General features: G+C 31.2%; 1 protein-coding gene across 1 annotated transcript in view; it reads left to right on the forward strand.

The window, feature by feature from the left end:
- Positions 1–13,471, forward strand: part of LOC107436133 (RYamide receptor-like) — an 80,954-nt gene extending 67,483 nt beyond the window's left edge. Inside the window, exon 4 of the mRNA XM_016047713.3 lies at positions 12,426–13,471. Coding sequence (XP_015903199.3) covers positions 12,426–12,656 — 231 coding nt within the window. The 3' untranslated portion in view covers positions 12,657–13,471. The remainder of the gene's footprint in view (positions 1–12,425) is intronic.
- The last annotated feature ends 2,924 nt before the right edge of the window (positions 13,472–16,395 follow it).

Below are 16,395 nucleotides of genomic sequence, written 5' to 3' on the forward strand. Positions count from 1 at the left end.
TTTTTTCCGGGGAAGAATTTTCTGAGGTTTGAAGAAATTCCTAATTACACAATTGCTGTGTGCGATGATTTAAAATAAAACTTTTTTTTAATGGTTGAATAACATACTGATTATAAAATAATGCGAACAAAGCTGTGTTAACTCATCGATAAAAGTATTCTTGTGCACTGTTTGCGGGTGTATCATTGTGTTAAAAATGTGAGTTGATTTTGAAATAATTTATTAAAGGAATTAGGGTTGTGCTGTTTGTGTTTATACAAAGATTTTACTAAGAGGGATTTGTTTAATTTTGTATGATAAAAAAACAGTAGTAATATTTTTCTTAAGAGAAATCAATTGCGGTGAAACCTGTGTAAAGTTGACCAACAGCGGTGTGATTACTTTAGTGATTAACTTAGACTGGTGGTTACTGTTACAAATTTGTAGTACCAAATGCTTAAATAATATTTTATTCAATTACCAAAATAGTCAAATAACCATAAAAAAGATGTTATTCATAATCTTAACTTTGTGAAAAATCGCTTATTGACTGTTAATACGATTAAGCAACCCGAGTTTCACCCGCGTCAATTAGGCCACCCACCTTAGGAATCCACTTAGTTTCTTGTAACTGATGGGTACATACTATAACCTAGAAGGAGAATATACCAATCTCATGAACAGGGACGTGGCTAATAGTTGATCCATTGATTAATAGTTTGGCTGTTGTTTACTTTATACAAAAAATTTTATTGTTATTTGGTTTTAACATATTGCGAATAGAATTTGCTTTGCAAATATATAAAATGACGGACAAAAAATTACTTAAATTTTGTAATAAGAAAAACGTATGAATTTTGCAAAGAAGAAAAAAGTAAGGTTTATACTTTATATAATATAGAATGTAAATTTTTAATCAGACATTTTTATTTTAAAGTTTCGAAAAAAAAATATAATGCTACAAAGGAAACTAATATAGTTTATATCCTCCCAAAAATTTTTCAAAGTTTTGGTCAGAAAAAAGAAACTAATTTATGATTTTGAAAAACTATGTAAGTAATGTGGACAGCCTTTAAACTCTAGATTAAACTAGACTTTTCTATAAGGGGAATAAAAATTGTGTTAATACGTAAGAATATATGATAGCAAATTTAAATCGGGTTATGCTGAAATAACTCTAATCGTGGTTATATCAAAGTTGTTCGACCCTAGCAAATTATGACAGCAACTGAACTGCGAATTCTCAATATCATATTTATTTCGTTCAGAATTTTTCCTTAGCAATTGTATTGAGAAAAATAATTGATTTGTAATTAAAGGAAAACTTTATTTTATTTACTTATTTTCCAGGCAATTTTAATTTTAAATTTTTTTGAAAATAAAATAAAAAAGCTGCTACAAATTAAGTTTAAAATAGTTTTCTTCCTGAAAGTAAAGTTTTAGTTTTTAATAAATAAAGAATAAATATCGAATTAGTTTTTAATAATACCGAATAAATAAAAATAAGTTTTGAGCTCAAAAACTATGTGAATAAGCAAACAAGCTATAAAATAACAATTAATATAGAAGTTTTCTATAAAGGATGGTAAATATTAGATAAATACATCACGATATATACCAGGAAATCAAATAAGTTATTCGCTCAAATGCTTGAATAGAAAAACATGTCGACCGAAGCAAATTACGGCATTAACGGCAAATTACGACACCAACTTGCGACACAAAACTCTAGATCTTCAGTATCATATTTGTATCGTTATGAATCATTATCGTTAACACTAGTCGTGCGAAAAGTTATTGATTTGTAACATTTCATTTCATTTACTTATTTTTACTAATAAATTTGAGTTTAATTGTTTCAGAAAATAAAGAAAAAGTACTTCAGATAAAATCTAGAATAGTTTTTTCCTGAAAAATAAAGTTTTAGTTTTTAGTCGAGAAAAACTGCTCTAAATTGTGCATTTTAAAAACTAAATAAATAAGAAATTATATGATAAAAGCTTTTAAAATAATAACTGAAACGGAAATTTTCTGTAAAGTATCATACATATAAGATAAATACATGACGATACATGGCAGGAAATCAAATTGTTTCACTCTTAAATAGATCGAATCATAGCCATGATAAAGTTGTTCGACCATAGAAAATAAAAAAACCAACTGAACTGTGAATATCCAATATCATATTTATTTCATTAAGAATCATACTTCAACATTATTCATGAGAAAAATTAATGATTTTTAATTAAAGGAATGCTTTATTTTATTTACTTAATTTTATAAGAAATTTTGGTTTAAAAGTCTTAAAAAAATGTTTCAAATAAAATCTTAAATAGTTTTTTTCATGAAAATAACGTTTTAATTTTTGGTCAATAAAAACTGAACTAATTTGCGAATTTAAAAAAAGTTTTTTTGTTTTTTGTCGTATAGGCAGTGGGGGTGCGATTGTTCCTGTTTTTCAGTGGCGCCATCTATGGCCAAGAATTCGACTTCTGCCACGCCAGTCACACAATCACAACCCGTTTATAGGGCGGGTCACATTCACACACTTCACACACACAGAGAGAAAGAAACATCCATGATTTGCCCGGGATTCGAACCCAGGACCTAGATTTTAAAATGATAACTAAAATAGAGGTTTTCTGTAAAGTAACATATTACTTGAATAAATATGCAAGAAAATCAAATTATTTTATCCCTAAATAGTTCTAATCACAGCTATGAAAGTTGTTCGACCCCAGAAAATTATGACAGTAACTGAACTGTGAATCTTTAATACCATATTTATATGGTAAAGAATCTATCTTTAGTGCAAGTCTTAAGGAAAAATAATGATTTTTAATTAAATAATTGCATTTTTTAATTACTTATTTTTTTTAAAAGAAATTTTAGCTTAAAAGTCCTAAAAATAAAAAATAAAAATTTCAAATAAAATCTAAAGTAATTTTCTTCTTGATCACGAAGTTTTAGTTTTCAATGGAATAAACTAATATATTTTGCAAAGTCGAAAAATTATGTGAATAAGCAAAAAAAAAAAAAAANTATTTTTAATCGCTTTCCAAAAAAAAAAAAAAATTTAAATAATAATTAAATCAGAGGTTTTTTGTAAAGGATCGTAAATATTAGATAAATATAGAAGGACTTATGCTTTTAAATCAAATAAGCTATTTGCTCAAATGTCTCGAATCGTATCCGTGAGAAAATTGTTCGATACTATTAAATTCTGATACCCACTGGATTCAAAACTTTTAATCTAATACTTGTTTCATAAAAAAATCCTCCCGTAATCATATATCGTATATAAGGTCAGCAAAATGTAATTATTTTTCTTAGAAAACTCAGAGTTATCAGAAATTGTTAGTATGATTTGTTTGATCATATTTTCGCTCGATAAGAGAAAATGGGAGTATTCTGCTTTAATTCGCAATTTGCGAAGTTTTGTTTGATAGCTTTTGCGTTCACCTGATATATTTAAAAATTTAACTTAATAATGACTCGGGAAATATCAAATTTTAGAATAACATCAGATTTGTAATTACGGTCTAACCATAAGTAATGCAATTTAAAATATACTTCAGCTCCGTATTGTGCAAGGCATTGTGGCTGCTAAAGAGTATTAAACCTTTAGAAGCAAATTGCTTCACATTTTTAGAGGTTCGTAATACTTTTCAAATGGGTCCGGTCAATATTTTGAGTAAATTTTATCCAGAACAGGCTTATGTCGATGGAAAGGATTTTATCCTATCTATTATATTTTGTTTCATTTCCTGATGCTAAATGGAATGAAAAAATGCGATAATTTTTCGTTATATTTTCAAGAACATTGAAAAGAGATTGTTCTATTTGAGCCACGACTGATCAGTCATTAAGGCACTGATTTGTCGATGGAATAAATTGGAATTCAATCCCAATGGGGGCTTAAAGCCCCTCTTCCCAACTTCGAATATGGGTACTAGCTTGTACGGGAAGTAAAGACACCACATAACCACCATCATTCTAATGGTCATGAAATTGTGGAGTTTTAACCATCATGAAATTCTCGCCTACATTGCACTTTGCTTTATTTCATTTTACTGTTTAAATGACTGCCCTATGTGACAAACTTAAAATATTTCTTCACATGAACGAAATCTCGTTGAATATAGCTTAATAAAATTTCATATGATACTTGTATTAAGTTTCATATTCCAAACACTTCCACATCATACAATGAGAATAAACTCTATAGCCTGTAATATACACCGAAGAGCCATTACATTATGACCACCCTCCATCTGTAACAATGGACTCTCCCAGAGCTTCACGGTTTCTCGTCCAGGAACAATGTTTTTATGGGGCGCAATAGGACCCATAATCCTCATAGAACAATCCTGACGTCTGTAAGCTACTTGAACATAGTTGCAGACCAGGTTCACCCATTCATGGCAACAGTTTTTCCTGCTGGGGGTAGTGTTTCCCAACAGGATAATGCACCATGTCATAAGGGTCGAATCGTCGAGGAACATTCCAGTGACTTTCAAGTCATGTCTTGGCCCCCAAATTCACCTGACCTTAATCCAATAGAGCATTTGTGGTCCTACTTGGAAAACCAAATTCGTGCTACCCCCTCCCAATGTGAGAGAATTGCAGGACCAGTTGGTGAGTGCTGGGTACCAGATACCTCAGACTACCTATGAGCACCTTGTGGAATCAATGCCACGGCGGGTGATAGCAGTTTGAGGGCTAAAGATGGTCGTACATGGTCAGGGTGGTCATAATGTAATGGCTCTTCGGTGTAAATAACCCTATTTAAATAATGGTCCAATTGCACTCTTTTAAAAATTAGGTTCAACTCCAAGTTCATGTTTATAAAAGTCACTTCGATTTCTTAAAAAATAAGTTTATCTATTTTATAGTTGTTGTTAAATAGAGAAATACACTAGATAGGAAAAATATTGTTCACCATTGACTTTAAGGCTCTATATCTCAAAATGAACGAAAGTGGAGTAGTCTGACTATTCAAATAAAGTCTTTAATTACTTTCTGCGGTATTTGAAAGCATAGAAATTGCATCTAAATGAGTTAAAACCGCTAACAAAATGATTGTTAGAAAGGATTTTCGCATTTTGCCTTTTCCTTTTAAAAGCACGCGTTTTTGATTTTTTCCCCTTAAATCTTGTAAAGCTTCTCTTGAATTAATTATTTTAAGTTAGTTAAAAAATCTTGTTTATTTGCATGATATATTTACTAATAGGGAAAGTCAAAGAATTTAGTAATATTAGCTATACATTTTTAAACATAATGCTAACGCTGCAGTTGTGACTTATTTCGAAGTTTTCATTAAAGATATTGCTTCAACAAAAAAAATTCAGTTAATACTTTAAACTTGAGGTAAAACATGCTTCATTTAAAATGTAAATATAGTTCGATAAAAAAAAACATTAAGCTAATTTATTATAAGAAGTACAAATTTTTAAATGAATTAAAACCTCATTGCGTGTAATATTTCGAAGTAAAACGTAAGAACACGAAAATATTTTTTTGTTTAAATCTAGATTTCTTTTAGATTATTTTATTTTTTAAAGTCTAGGTCTTGATTTTATTTTAATTTTATTAGTTTTTTTTTCATGTATTTAATATTTTAGAAGTAGTAGGAACTCTTTTGAAAAGTTATCTTTTCATGCTAAAATTGTTTCCACTTTAATATATTGTTAAAAATTCGTTTTTGATTTGAAGTGAAGTGAGGATTACAGTGCGTATTCTTTGTGTGTAGATTCGACGTCCACCAGATGTCAGGTCAAACGGAGGAATACCTGGGATGCAACATTCTTTAGATTGCTTTTGATCGATCAGAAACATTAGAGGTAGGAAATTCGATGTTCATATCTAAAACTATTAGATGAGCTTTTAAAGTAGGTCCATTAAAATCATAATTAAAAAATATATACAAATGAATTTTAAAGGAAGAGAAAAGTTTTTTTTTAAGATTTTGTTTTACCGAAAAACTATTTTATTTAACTGTTACGTATAAAATAGAATCGGAAGATGAAAATAAGTTTAACCAGGCAGGTTTGTCAATTTTAATAATTTAAACACCGAAGTACCTTCAATCTTTAGCCGGTTATAGGTTTTTCTAATTACGATTCAAGCGATTTGCAAATTCTAGTAATTTAAACACCTATCTCACACTCGCTTCTAACTTTAAACGGTTTAAAATCGGTTAAAATTTAAAGAATATCCAACGCTTCTACATTTAATCGACTAAAACTGGGTCCTACTCTTAGTCGGTAAAACAAAACTAAACAAACAAAAAAACCTCTAAAGTTTTTATTTTTAAGCAGTTTAAACTTAGTCTACATTTATGCCCAATAGTAAATAATAATAATGACTCAAAATTTGAAATCAAATATAGAATCAACGTGGCTAACAGATGCTATCACGGATTGAGAGGCCAGTTCAAATGTAAATAGGTACATAAGCTGTGAAACAAAAATACAGTTGTACAAGAACTAGCGAGACCAAGAGATTTAAATGGCTATGAATGCTGGGCAATTAGCAAAACAGATGACTGTTGAGAGAAATATACTAAGAAAAATTTTTGGTGCAGTAATAGAAAACGGAACCTGGAGAATTCGTTACAACCATAAATTACAATAAAAATGCAAAGAACCTAAGATAGTAAAAGTGATCAAGGTTTCTCAAATAAGGTGGCTAGGACATGTATTTCTATGTAGTGATGAAAATGTTATTAAAAATCCTTCCAAACGCCGGAAGGATGAAGAAAAAGTGGGCATGGAACAAGATGTTTAGATAGAGTGGAGAAGGGGTTAAATGACTTGGGAGTTAACAGGTGGAGAATGTAGCGTCGAATAGATCTGGAAGGTGTAAACTGATTGAGACGACCTTGCCTGAGAAGAAGAAGAAACTTAGTCTGAACAATCCTAGTCTCGCAGAATTCACAATGCTTTCATCTTTATCGTGTTAAAACTAGACCTAAGTAATTTTAATCGTTTAAATCGAAGGTACGTTTCCTTTGGTTGATTAACCCGTACAAACCGTACAAGACGTATGCTTCCCAAGTAGACTTTCGGCCAAAATAGATGCTATTTTGACACTAGATTTGCACATTACAGTCTTTTTAATTTTCCTTCTTCTATTTGGATGGTTGGCAGAAAATATAAAACTGTCTTGATATCATGTTTGAGACCATTTATTATTATTAAAATTATTTTGAGAAAAAACTAATTGAAATAGAATTAAAAAAATTATCTCATAATTAAAGCCGTATTTATATCCTTTTTCCGTTATTTTGAACCATAGTTTGCATGATTTTAAAAGTTTATCACATAAAAATAACCTAACCTTTATGACTTGGTATGTATGCATCCCAGTAGTCGTTTGTTTATTAGTCATTCAAAATTAATAAGACAATAATGTCCCAGGATCTAATTACAAGGAAAGAGTCCAGATTTAAAAAAAAACATTATTCGTGATATTATTAATGGTGAAAAAACAATCTGCTGCCAAAAGAAAAGCTTTTCACCAGTCTTGAAAGGGCTGAGCAATATATTATTGGGATATACATAAATAACCCTGGCTCGATATAGTACCTACCAGTCTCGCCTGATACTAGGAATATAGTATAATCTGATGATTTTTAAGATTAAAGAAAATCACCCGGTATTCTTAGCATTTTTTTTTAAAGGTAAATGTCCATTTCTCGTATGAACTTGCTCGACATTATCTACAATAGTATTTTTTGACAGATAATAATTTGTATTTGAGATATTGGTTAAGACTTTAACAGAATAGGATTGGTTTGAATCAGTTTTAGCCAATTAAATGTAAAGGATATCAAGATTCTGAGACTTTAATCGACTAAGATTGATAACTCTCCATTTTAACAATTTAAACAAAGATTTACCTTTCAATTTTTCTTTATTCGTAAAATATCAAATTAAAAGCTCTTTTTAATTATTTTTTTACCATGAGGATCGTTCTGACATATTTTCAAAGATATAGATCATTTATTACATTTAGAGGTTGCAAAACACTCTAAAGAGGGGTAATAAATATATATGTAAAAGCATTGGTTTCTGATACAATACATGGTTTCTGATGAAATGCCTTATTCTAACCTTGACTTAACCCGTAACCTTCAAAAATTTTAATTAAAGAATTGAAGTCAAAAACGCATTTATCATTTTATCTTAGTACTGCATGAATAACCAGGGCTGGGTAAAGGATGGACTACTGTTCCTGTGTTCCTTCAAATTGTTTAGAACCCTACAAAAGACATTTAATGTTTTTTAAGGAAAAATTGATTTTTCTAATTTTCTAAATTTTAATTACAAATTCTCAAGCATGCTATTTTACGACCTTTCTTTTGAATCATAAAAAAATGTATTTCACATTTTTAGTGTAAAATTTAGAAAGTAGAGAAAAAATAAACTTTGGCCATGTGGTTATCTTCTGAAAAGGAGCGGCATGAAAAATTAAGATCTTTTCTGAAAAACTTTACAGTTTCGTCACGACCCTGGATCCTAATTTTAACTATTATCTGCATTTGTTTCAAGACATTAATGTATAGTTTTTCTGACTAAATATCTACAAAACAATTAAAACCGCCTAAGGGTGTCGTCAAAAATAGCAAAAACGGAAAATTCAGATTTTTTTTTTTTTGATTTTCAAAACTTTTATTTTGTTAGTTCTTACTACTACTCTACAGGATGTTCTTTATAGATTAACCTCAATGTGTGTTTTTATGATCAGTATCATACGAGAAAAGTAAACGCATCGGGGGTCGCAAATTAATGTTTAAGGGAAGAAAAAGCAGCAACGATATAGAAATTTGAAAATTTAAACTAGAGGAAAGGGAATTTAATAAACATAAAAAAAAGCGTTTAATTGGTAGTTGAAATTTTAAAGTGTTAGTAAGAATTGTTTTTCTATTCCTCCCTGCTTCCTTTCGCAATAAAACCTATCTTGTTCCCTATTATATTCACGTTAACCCTTTGCTTATGGTTGGTACATTTAGTGGACCAGAATGACTTTATAATGTTTAATAAACATCAAAAAAGGAGTTTAATTGGTAGTTGAAATTTTAAAGTGTTTGTAAGAATTGTTTTTCTATTCTTCCCTTCTTCCTATCGCAATAAAACCTATCTTGTTCTCTATTATATTCGCGTTAACCCTTTGCTTGCGGTTGGTACATTTAGTGGACCAGAATGACTTTATAATGTTTAATAAACATCAAAAAAAGAGTTTAATTGGTAGTTGAAATTTTAAAGTGTTAGTAAGAATTGTTTTTCTATTCTCCCCTGCTTCCTTTCGCAATAAAACCTATCTTGTTCTCTATTATATTCGCGTTAACCCTTTGCTTACGGTTGGTACATTTAGTGGACCAGAATGACTTTATAATGTTTAATAAACATCAAAAAAGAGTTTAATTGGTAGTTGAAATTTTAAAGTGTTAGTAAGAATTGTTTTTGTATTCCTCCCTGCTTCCTTTCGCAATAAAACCTATCATGTTCTCTATTATATTAGCTTTAACCCTTTTCTTACGGTTGGTACATTTAGTGGACCAGAATGACTTTATAATGTCATGCGCTGAAAAGCAAAAGGTTAATGTACTATGATTTTTGTATTTTTGTAAGTATTTTTAACATATATATTCTTAATATGCATTTTTAGAATTTTGAACATTCAAAAATATACAAATTGGGAGGCAAAAATTAATATTTAAGAGAGCAAAAAAAACGTTATGAAAATCTAACAATTTACAATAGAGTAAGGTGTGGATGCGAAACTGGTTTAATAAGAGGATGAAATTTAAAAGTGTCTGTAATAATCATTTTTCAACTCCTCTTTTCGTCTCCCTGCAATCAATTGATGATGATTTGTCAATATGATGATTTGTCAGGTTTCAATCCTGCAAAATAACCAATCATTCATAGTCAATCTTTTAACAGGATTTCAGGTTAAAACAGAACTAATAATTTCGACTTTCTTCTTTTACGGTGTTATTGTTTTTTTCTGTTTGACTTGACGTTTGGCATTTTAGATTAATTAATAAGAATACGTATTTAATTTTACCCATGACACAACAAGCAGATTCCAGCCACTGTACCATTTCCGTATTCCTGACCAATTCATATTTCATAATCGATTAATCATCAAATACACAAATCCTTATGTACGTAGATGTAAAAGTATAAGTCAAACATAATTGCAAAGGAGACTGAACAAGGATGGTCTGTTTGCCCGACCGCCAGTACGGTGTATTCCATTAACGCCAGTTCACCGGGGACGCCGTTTACTCTGGTGCGGGGAATACAGCAACTGGTCAGATGCGCAATGGGGTAGAGTACACTTTGCAGAAGAGAACAAATTTAGTCTGACCAGTGATTCTGGAAGCATGCATATCTGGAGAGAGCGAGAAGCACGTAATCTCTCCTCTAACATTATCGAAAGACACTGATTCGGAGGAGGTGGAGTTCTTGTATGGGGCCGGATCATGCTTAGCACCCGTACTGATTTTTACATCTTCCAAGGTGGTTCTGTCTCCTGTCTCCGCTATTCTACCGAGGTTCTCTTTCCTCGTGTGCGTCACTTTTAGAGGTGCTGTGGGTTCTGAGTTCATCTTCATGGACGATAATTCTGCACCAGTGGCTGTCATAGAACTGTTGGAGAGTAAAGATATTTCACGGATGGAATGGTCGGTGAGGTGCTCGGATTTTAATCCGATTTAAGACGTAAGAGACACTCTAGTGAAATGCTTGGAAGAATGACCCCAGTAGCCAGCAACAATTCCGTATCTGCGATTTGCACTACAACAGGAATAGGCAGCAGTTCCTCAAGAGTCAATCCTGCGTAGCATGAGAGATATCATATCCCATACTAGTGTATCATATCCCATACATTAATACGGGGTTGACCAGGAAAATCCAGCATGGAATTTCCCTGTCAATCCCGTGTAACATTGATGCTTTGGTCATTTGTACAATTGTGTTCTAAGTTTATATTTCAATAAAGTTTCTTATTGCTCCTGTGGATTTCATATTTTACAAGATGTTTACTCCCCCATATTCCTACATTTTAAGATCTAATGGTATGATTTTCATCGAATTTCAACACTGCTGTTAAAATTTACATTCGAAAAACCATTTTGTCCTTAATTTTTGCACACCAGTGCATTATAAATCATTTTCGTGTTCAGTTTTAAATCGCAATTTTTGACAGCCTGAATTTTTATCATCCTGAAATGTCGTGATTTTTTGAGAAAACGCGAAGTATTAAATGTTTAAAAAAATTGCTTCCACACGTGTGTCTAATCCTCATTATTGGACTCCACCAACAATTGAAAATTTTTCTTGCTATGACCGGATAGTGAAGGGTATCCCTCAATATGACGGGGTATTACAATTTTTGTTTTATGCCGAACTTCAATTATCAAGTTTTATGTCGAACTTCAATTAGTAAGTATAGATCTCATGCTTGTGTCGAAATTCATATATCCTCAAAAATGAGAGAATAGAGATTCGTCTATTTTACAAAATGCTCCCTTGGTACACTTCCCAGGCAATGTTTTCACTTTATTAAGTTTGCTAGAAACACGATGTTCCAAAATTTCAAAAACCGTATTGACTTATAGACACCAGTAATACTCCAGAAGCATGTCTTAATAGCCACAAAAAAAAACTGGTTGTACAATTATTAAATTATTTCAATCTTTCCTTTCTAATACATTACTCCATTGAATTCAGGGCGTGATACGTTTTTGGGAAATTTAAGCATTTTAATTTCAGTTGACAAATTAGTCATTTGACGCATAGTGAGCCCAACATTGCAAAACAACTGCTGCTCCTTGCAAGCGAATTTTCCGCTATCTAAAACAAATAATTATATTAAAAAATAAGTCAAAATCTGATGTAAATGAAAAAAAAATCGATAAATCTACGATAAAATAGAAATAGCAAATCTTCGAAAGAAAGGTAAAACAACTTCTGCAAATACTGCCCCCTACCGTTGAGAACACGAAACACGGCCAAGAAAAAATTCAATATGTTACTCTTCTTGAAAGCAAGTTCGAAATTCTTCTCGTGTTTGTAAGTAAATACGGTACTATATTATCTGCTTTCCCTTACTAATCATAACATCGCTCATGGGCTGCAATAGTGGCACAACTAAAAAAAACACGAGTTTCGGACTAAGAACAGGGGTAAATATGGAAATAGACATTCTTTCAGCAACAATACTAGCACAACTCATAATTCAACTTGAAGGTAATCTTCGTTTAAGTAAACTAAAGCATTTCTAATGAATTTAGCTTAGCAATGAAAACTTTAAACTCACTTATCTCAAAACTTGAATTTTTGAGTTGTGCCACTATTGCAACCCATGAGCGATATATTGCTTCATTTAAGATATTTATTTATTATTGTTATAATTTTTTTTTAATTTTTCAGGATCGCTTCAAATCTGAATTTAAGTCGCAATGTCGCTGTAAGAAGCGCCAACGAAGTGAAGGTTTTGATTCCGACATAGTGCTGTATTCCATGTCGCTCTCTCAAACGAGGAGAAGTTACGTCGTCGACAACGTCCTCGGAGAACTGGAAAGATACCTACAATCTGAACAACAGCACCCAGTCCGTTCAAGTACAACGCAGTCATCTTGTGATTATTCAAATAATAATTAGTATAATATCAAGCTAAGTAACAACAAGTAGAAAATATCACGTAATAACATCACAACTTATCAAATATAACAACCTCATGTAGCCTAACTATACAAACTACAACGCAAAATTTTTATGAATTTAAGGGCTTGGGGCAATATAATAATAAGGCACATTTTAAAATTGTTCCATAGAACGTCCCTAGCGATTTCCATGGGTGGGCTCTGGGCTAATTGTAATGAATATAGCTTTCGGCTACTGTAACCTGGACAGGAATTCGATTTTCCGTGATAAATGCAAAGTGTCTGGTCGTAATGCACTTTCTTTAATAGTAAATTAGTTATTTGGAATTGAACCCATGCTATTCGAATGATTTCAATGATTTAGAGACAGAAAAGCCACCCAATTGTTGAGAAGCGTGATGTGAAGAGCGGGGTATTACTACTGCTTTTTGCTTTCCGATCGAAATTGTGGCAGTGTCCTTTGCACCAGTAATAATAATAAATAACATCATTTGTGCTGAATCCTAAACGGAAGCATATAGCTAGTGTAGCTCTAGTGGGCTCTAGTAAAAGTGTAACTTAAGTGGTGCGTTAACAATCAAATCAAATCAAATCAAATCAAATCAAATCAAATCAAATCAAATCAAATCAAAACATGCTAGCAATACTATGCATGTGCGTATGCACATGTTATGTGCTGTTAACAAGTAGAAATTTAAAATTTTGTGAAGGAACTATCTGGAAAAAGAAAAACCAATTAGAAGTTTGATTTAACAAACTCGCCTTTGTGAAAAAATGTAGCTTTTCTTAATACAATGCCCTAAACCCATCAAATATAATAACAGGTAGTTTAACAAATGAAACAGCAACAACAAAACCATATCTTATCATGTATGACAAAAATGAAAAGAAAAAAGTCATATCATCATTGTGTTTCTATCTATAACGTGAACATTATTCACTTTTAGCTAAAAATAACAGGTAATCACAACAGTTACGAGCTTTATTGAGTTTTCAAAATTTTTCTCGCAATTGTTATTGCCGTTTGGGATTTTCCCAGAAATCGAAAGAAAGGTTTAATCGCAATAAAAAAATGGTTAAGTTTCTGAAATTTCGAAAGTGGAATATTGTGTAGAGCTCAATAAAGGGTAGCTCAAAATTCGATTCACGAATTCAAAGGGAAGATAACAGTTTATCAGAGAGGTGATCAAGGGGAGGAAAACTATCATAGAACATAGCTTCACAAATCACGTTGACGGTTTGAAAAGCACAGAAAAACCTATACAAGTTCCAACGTCACGCTGGAAACCAGTACTACAATCTTCCTCATTAACAGAAATATTTATTTCAATAATTATAACAAGAGTTGTTGCAAGGTGTTACCATTGACATCATTGCATATTCTTCATAGACTTAAAAGTGTTGTCTGAATGTGCTCGAAGTTGACCGGTGTGCTTTCGATGTCTGCTGAAGCGAGAATAATCCGCGCTCTGAGATTTTTTGGTATGTCCACAGAATTTGCATGAATTAATGCTTTAATCCTTTCCTTCTCACTCCCGTGAAAATGACGGGTGGAGGTTTCGCCCTCTATTTCTCACTCCCGTAAAATTTCCGGGCTGGAGTGTTCAGTAGTAATGCGCCAATAAGAATAAAACTAATTCATTTCTTTTGTCCAGAGAACATTTTATTTCTCATTTTGCACACCAGATGGCAGTACCAGGATATTTTTAATGTAATTATAGATAGTTAGTTTATTTTAAACTAGGTGTTAGCACTAATCAAATGCGTGTATTTGGCAAAATAGGTACTTTTATGACCGTTTTCTTGAAAATTAACCGATCGTTAAGGGATTAAAGTGACTCCATAAAAAAAAAAGTCACGTGGATTGAGTTCCGGGGAATGAGCAAGCCAGAAAAGGGTTCCCAAGCATTCCATTCGACTTTTTCAGTTATGTTACATCAAGGTACTTGCACTCGAAATCTTGTCCCTTTCATCGCCAAATTTCCTAGCCAGTGTGCTTTTTTTCGCGATTTTCATCCCCTCAATGTGACTTCGTGATAGCGTGTTCTATGATAAGTTTTTATTCTCTCGTTATGTACAAAAATATTCTAACAGAACAACTAACAGGATAACTTTTGTATTTCGATCTCTACACTCCTTTTGTACTCGTGAGGCAGCCAACATAATAAAGGTAATCACATGTTCATAAGACAATATTTATTATTTATAACATTAAATATTAATTTGACATTAAACAATTTGAGATAGCCCTTTTTACACAAATATGGAGGGCAAAAATAAATTCTGAAAAAGAAGGAAAAATTAAAAAATATAGCAACTTTTTTAAATAAAAAGTATTTAACTCCAGTTTGAAAAGTATTAGTAACGTGCGTTTTCATTACGCTATGATCATAATAATATATGTTCAAAATAAAATTTTGAAACAAACGATTTAACAATTTTGCTTCAACTTTGAAAAAATTATTTTCAAACAGAAAAGGAAAACAAAATAATATGATATTTTACGCAAAACAAGTTAATGCTTTTTTACAAAAGTTTATATAGTTTCATAAAATGACGAATGATTTTCATCCGTCTTTAATCTTGGTTCAAATTTTATTCATTATTATTTGACATGTACAAGAGGATTCTAAAATCGTGGGATAAACATGGAGTGTTAGTAGAGCACATCATAAAAGGCTTAGGAATTGCATAGGAAACCCTTGACCGGAAATGTCATCTTAAGCCGCTAGGAATGCTTCTCCTATTAAGAGCTTTTTCTTCGCGTACCTTTGAACAAGTACTTTTATTTATCCAAATTATCTTAATTTTATGTTTTCTAATAGTAATTCCCATTAATTGCATTCAGATAGCAGTATTAGCCGTTTTATCGTAATGTAATAATTTGGTGTCTAACTTGACAAGTTCGCCAAATCATTAAATTACGACAAAAATGTAATACTAGATCAATTTAAAATCAGTTTTTGAGACCAATTATTGGAAAACATGAAATTGACATGAAACTAAGATAATTTACATCAATAAAGTTATCTGTTCAAAGGCACACGAAGAAACAGATCTTAATTGGGAATCAATGTCCCCCCCCCCCTAATGATATTTTACTTTTATGGGTTCCTAAGCAATTCTTAATCCTTATGGTGAGTTCTTTCTCTCATCAAGGTTAAACGATAATTTCAGAATCACTCTGTATTACTTGGAATAAGCATTTATGATGATGGCTTTACTAGCATTATGAAGTGGCTACTTTGCCTAATTGCTCAAAGAAAAGTGTGCTTTGAAAAATCAAATAAAAAATTTTTAAAAACTATTTAAAGTAACTGTTTTATAGTTTTAAACTAAGGCAAAAATTATATTATCTAAGAAAATATAAAAAAAATATCAAATTAAAAAAATAACTTAAAATTAGTAAAAATAGGTAATAAAAACTAACGCAAATAGAGAAAGACAAAATATATAACAAAAAGTCTTATTATAGTGTTTTTCTCATTTTATTTAATTGTTTCAAGAAAAAAGAGACACATCAAAAATTATTTCAATAAAAATTAATGTCAAACGCTCTCGGCGGACACAGGTCCTGAATAATTCATATTTAACTTAAATATTGAATATTTATTATAAATATAAAGATATTTCGAATTAGAATATCGCCTTCAGGGTTTGATTGTTATAAATTAGCGTAAGTTTTTAATAAATTATTTCAAATTAAAATGAATTATTACTAGAATTGAATGAATAAA

Source organism: Parasteatoda tepidariorum, chromosome 3, assembly GCF_043381705.1.
Source record: "Parasteatoda tepidariorum isolate YZ-2023 chromosome 3, CAS_Ptep_4.0, whole genome shotgun sequence".
In the NCBI taxonomy this organism is placed as follows: domain Eukaryota; kingdom Metazoa; phylum Arthropoda; class Arachnida; order Araneae; family Theridiidae; genus Parasteatoda; species Parasteatoda tepidariorum.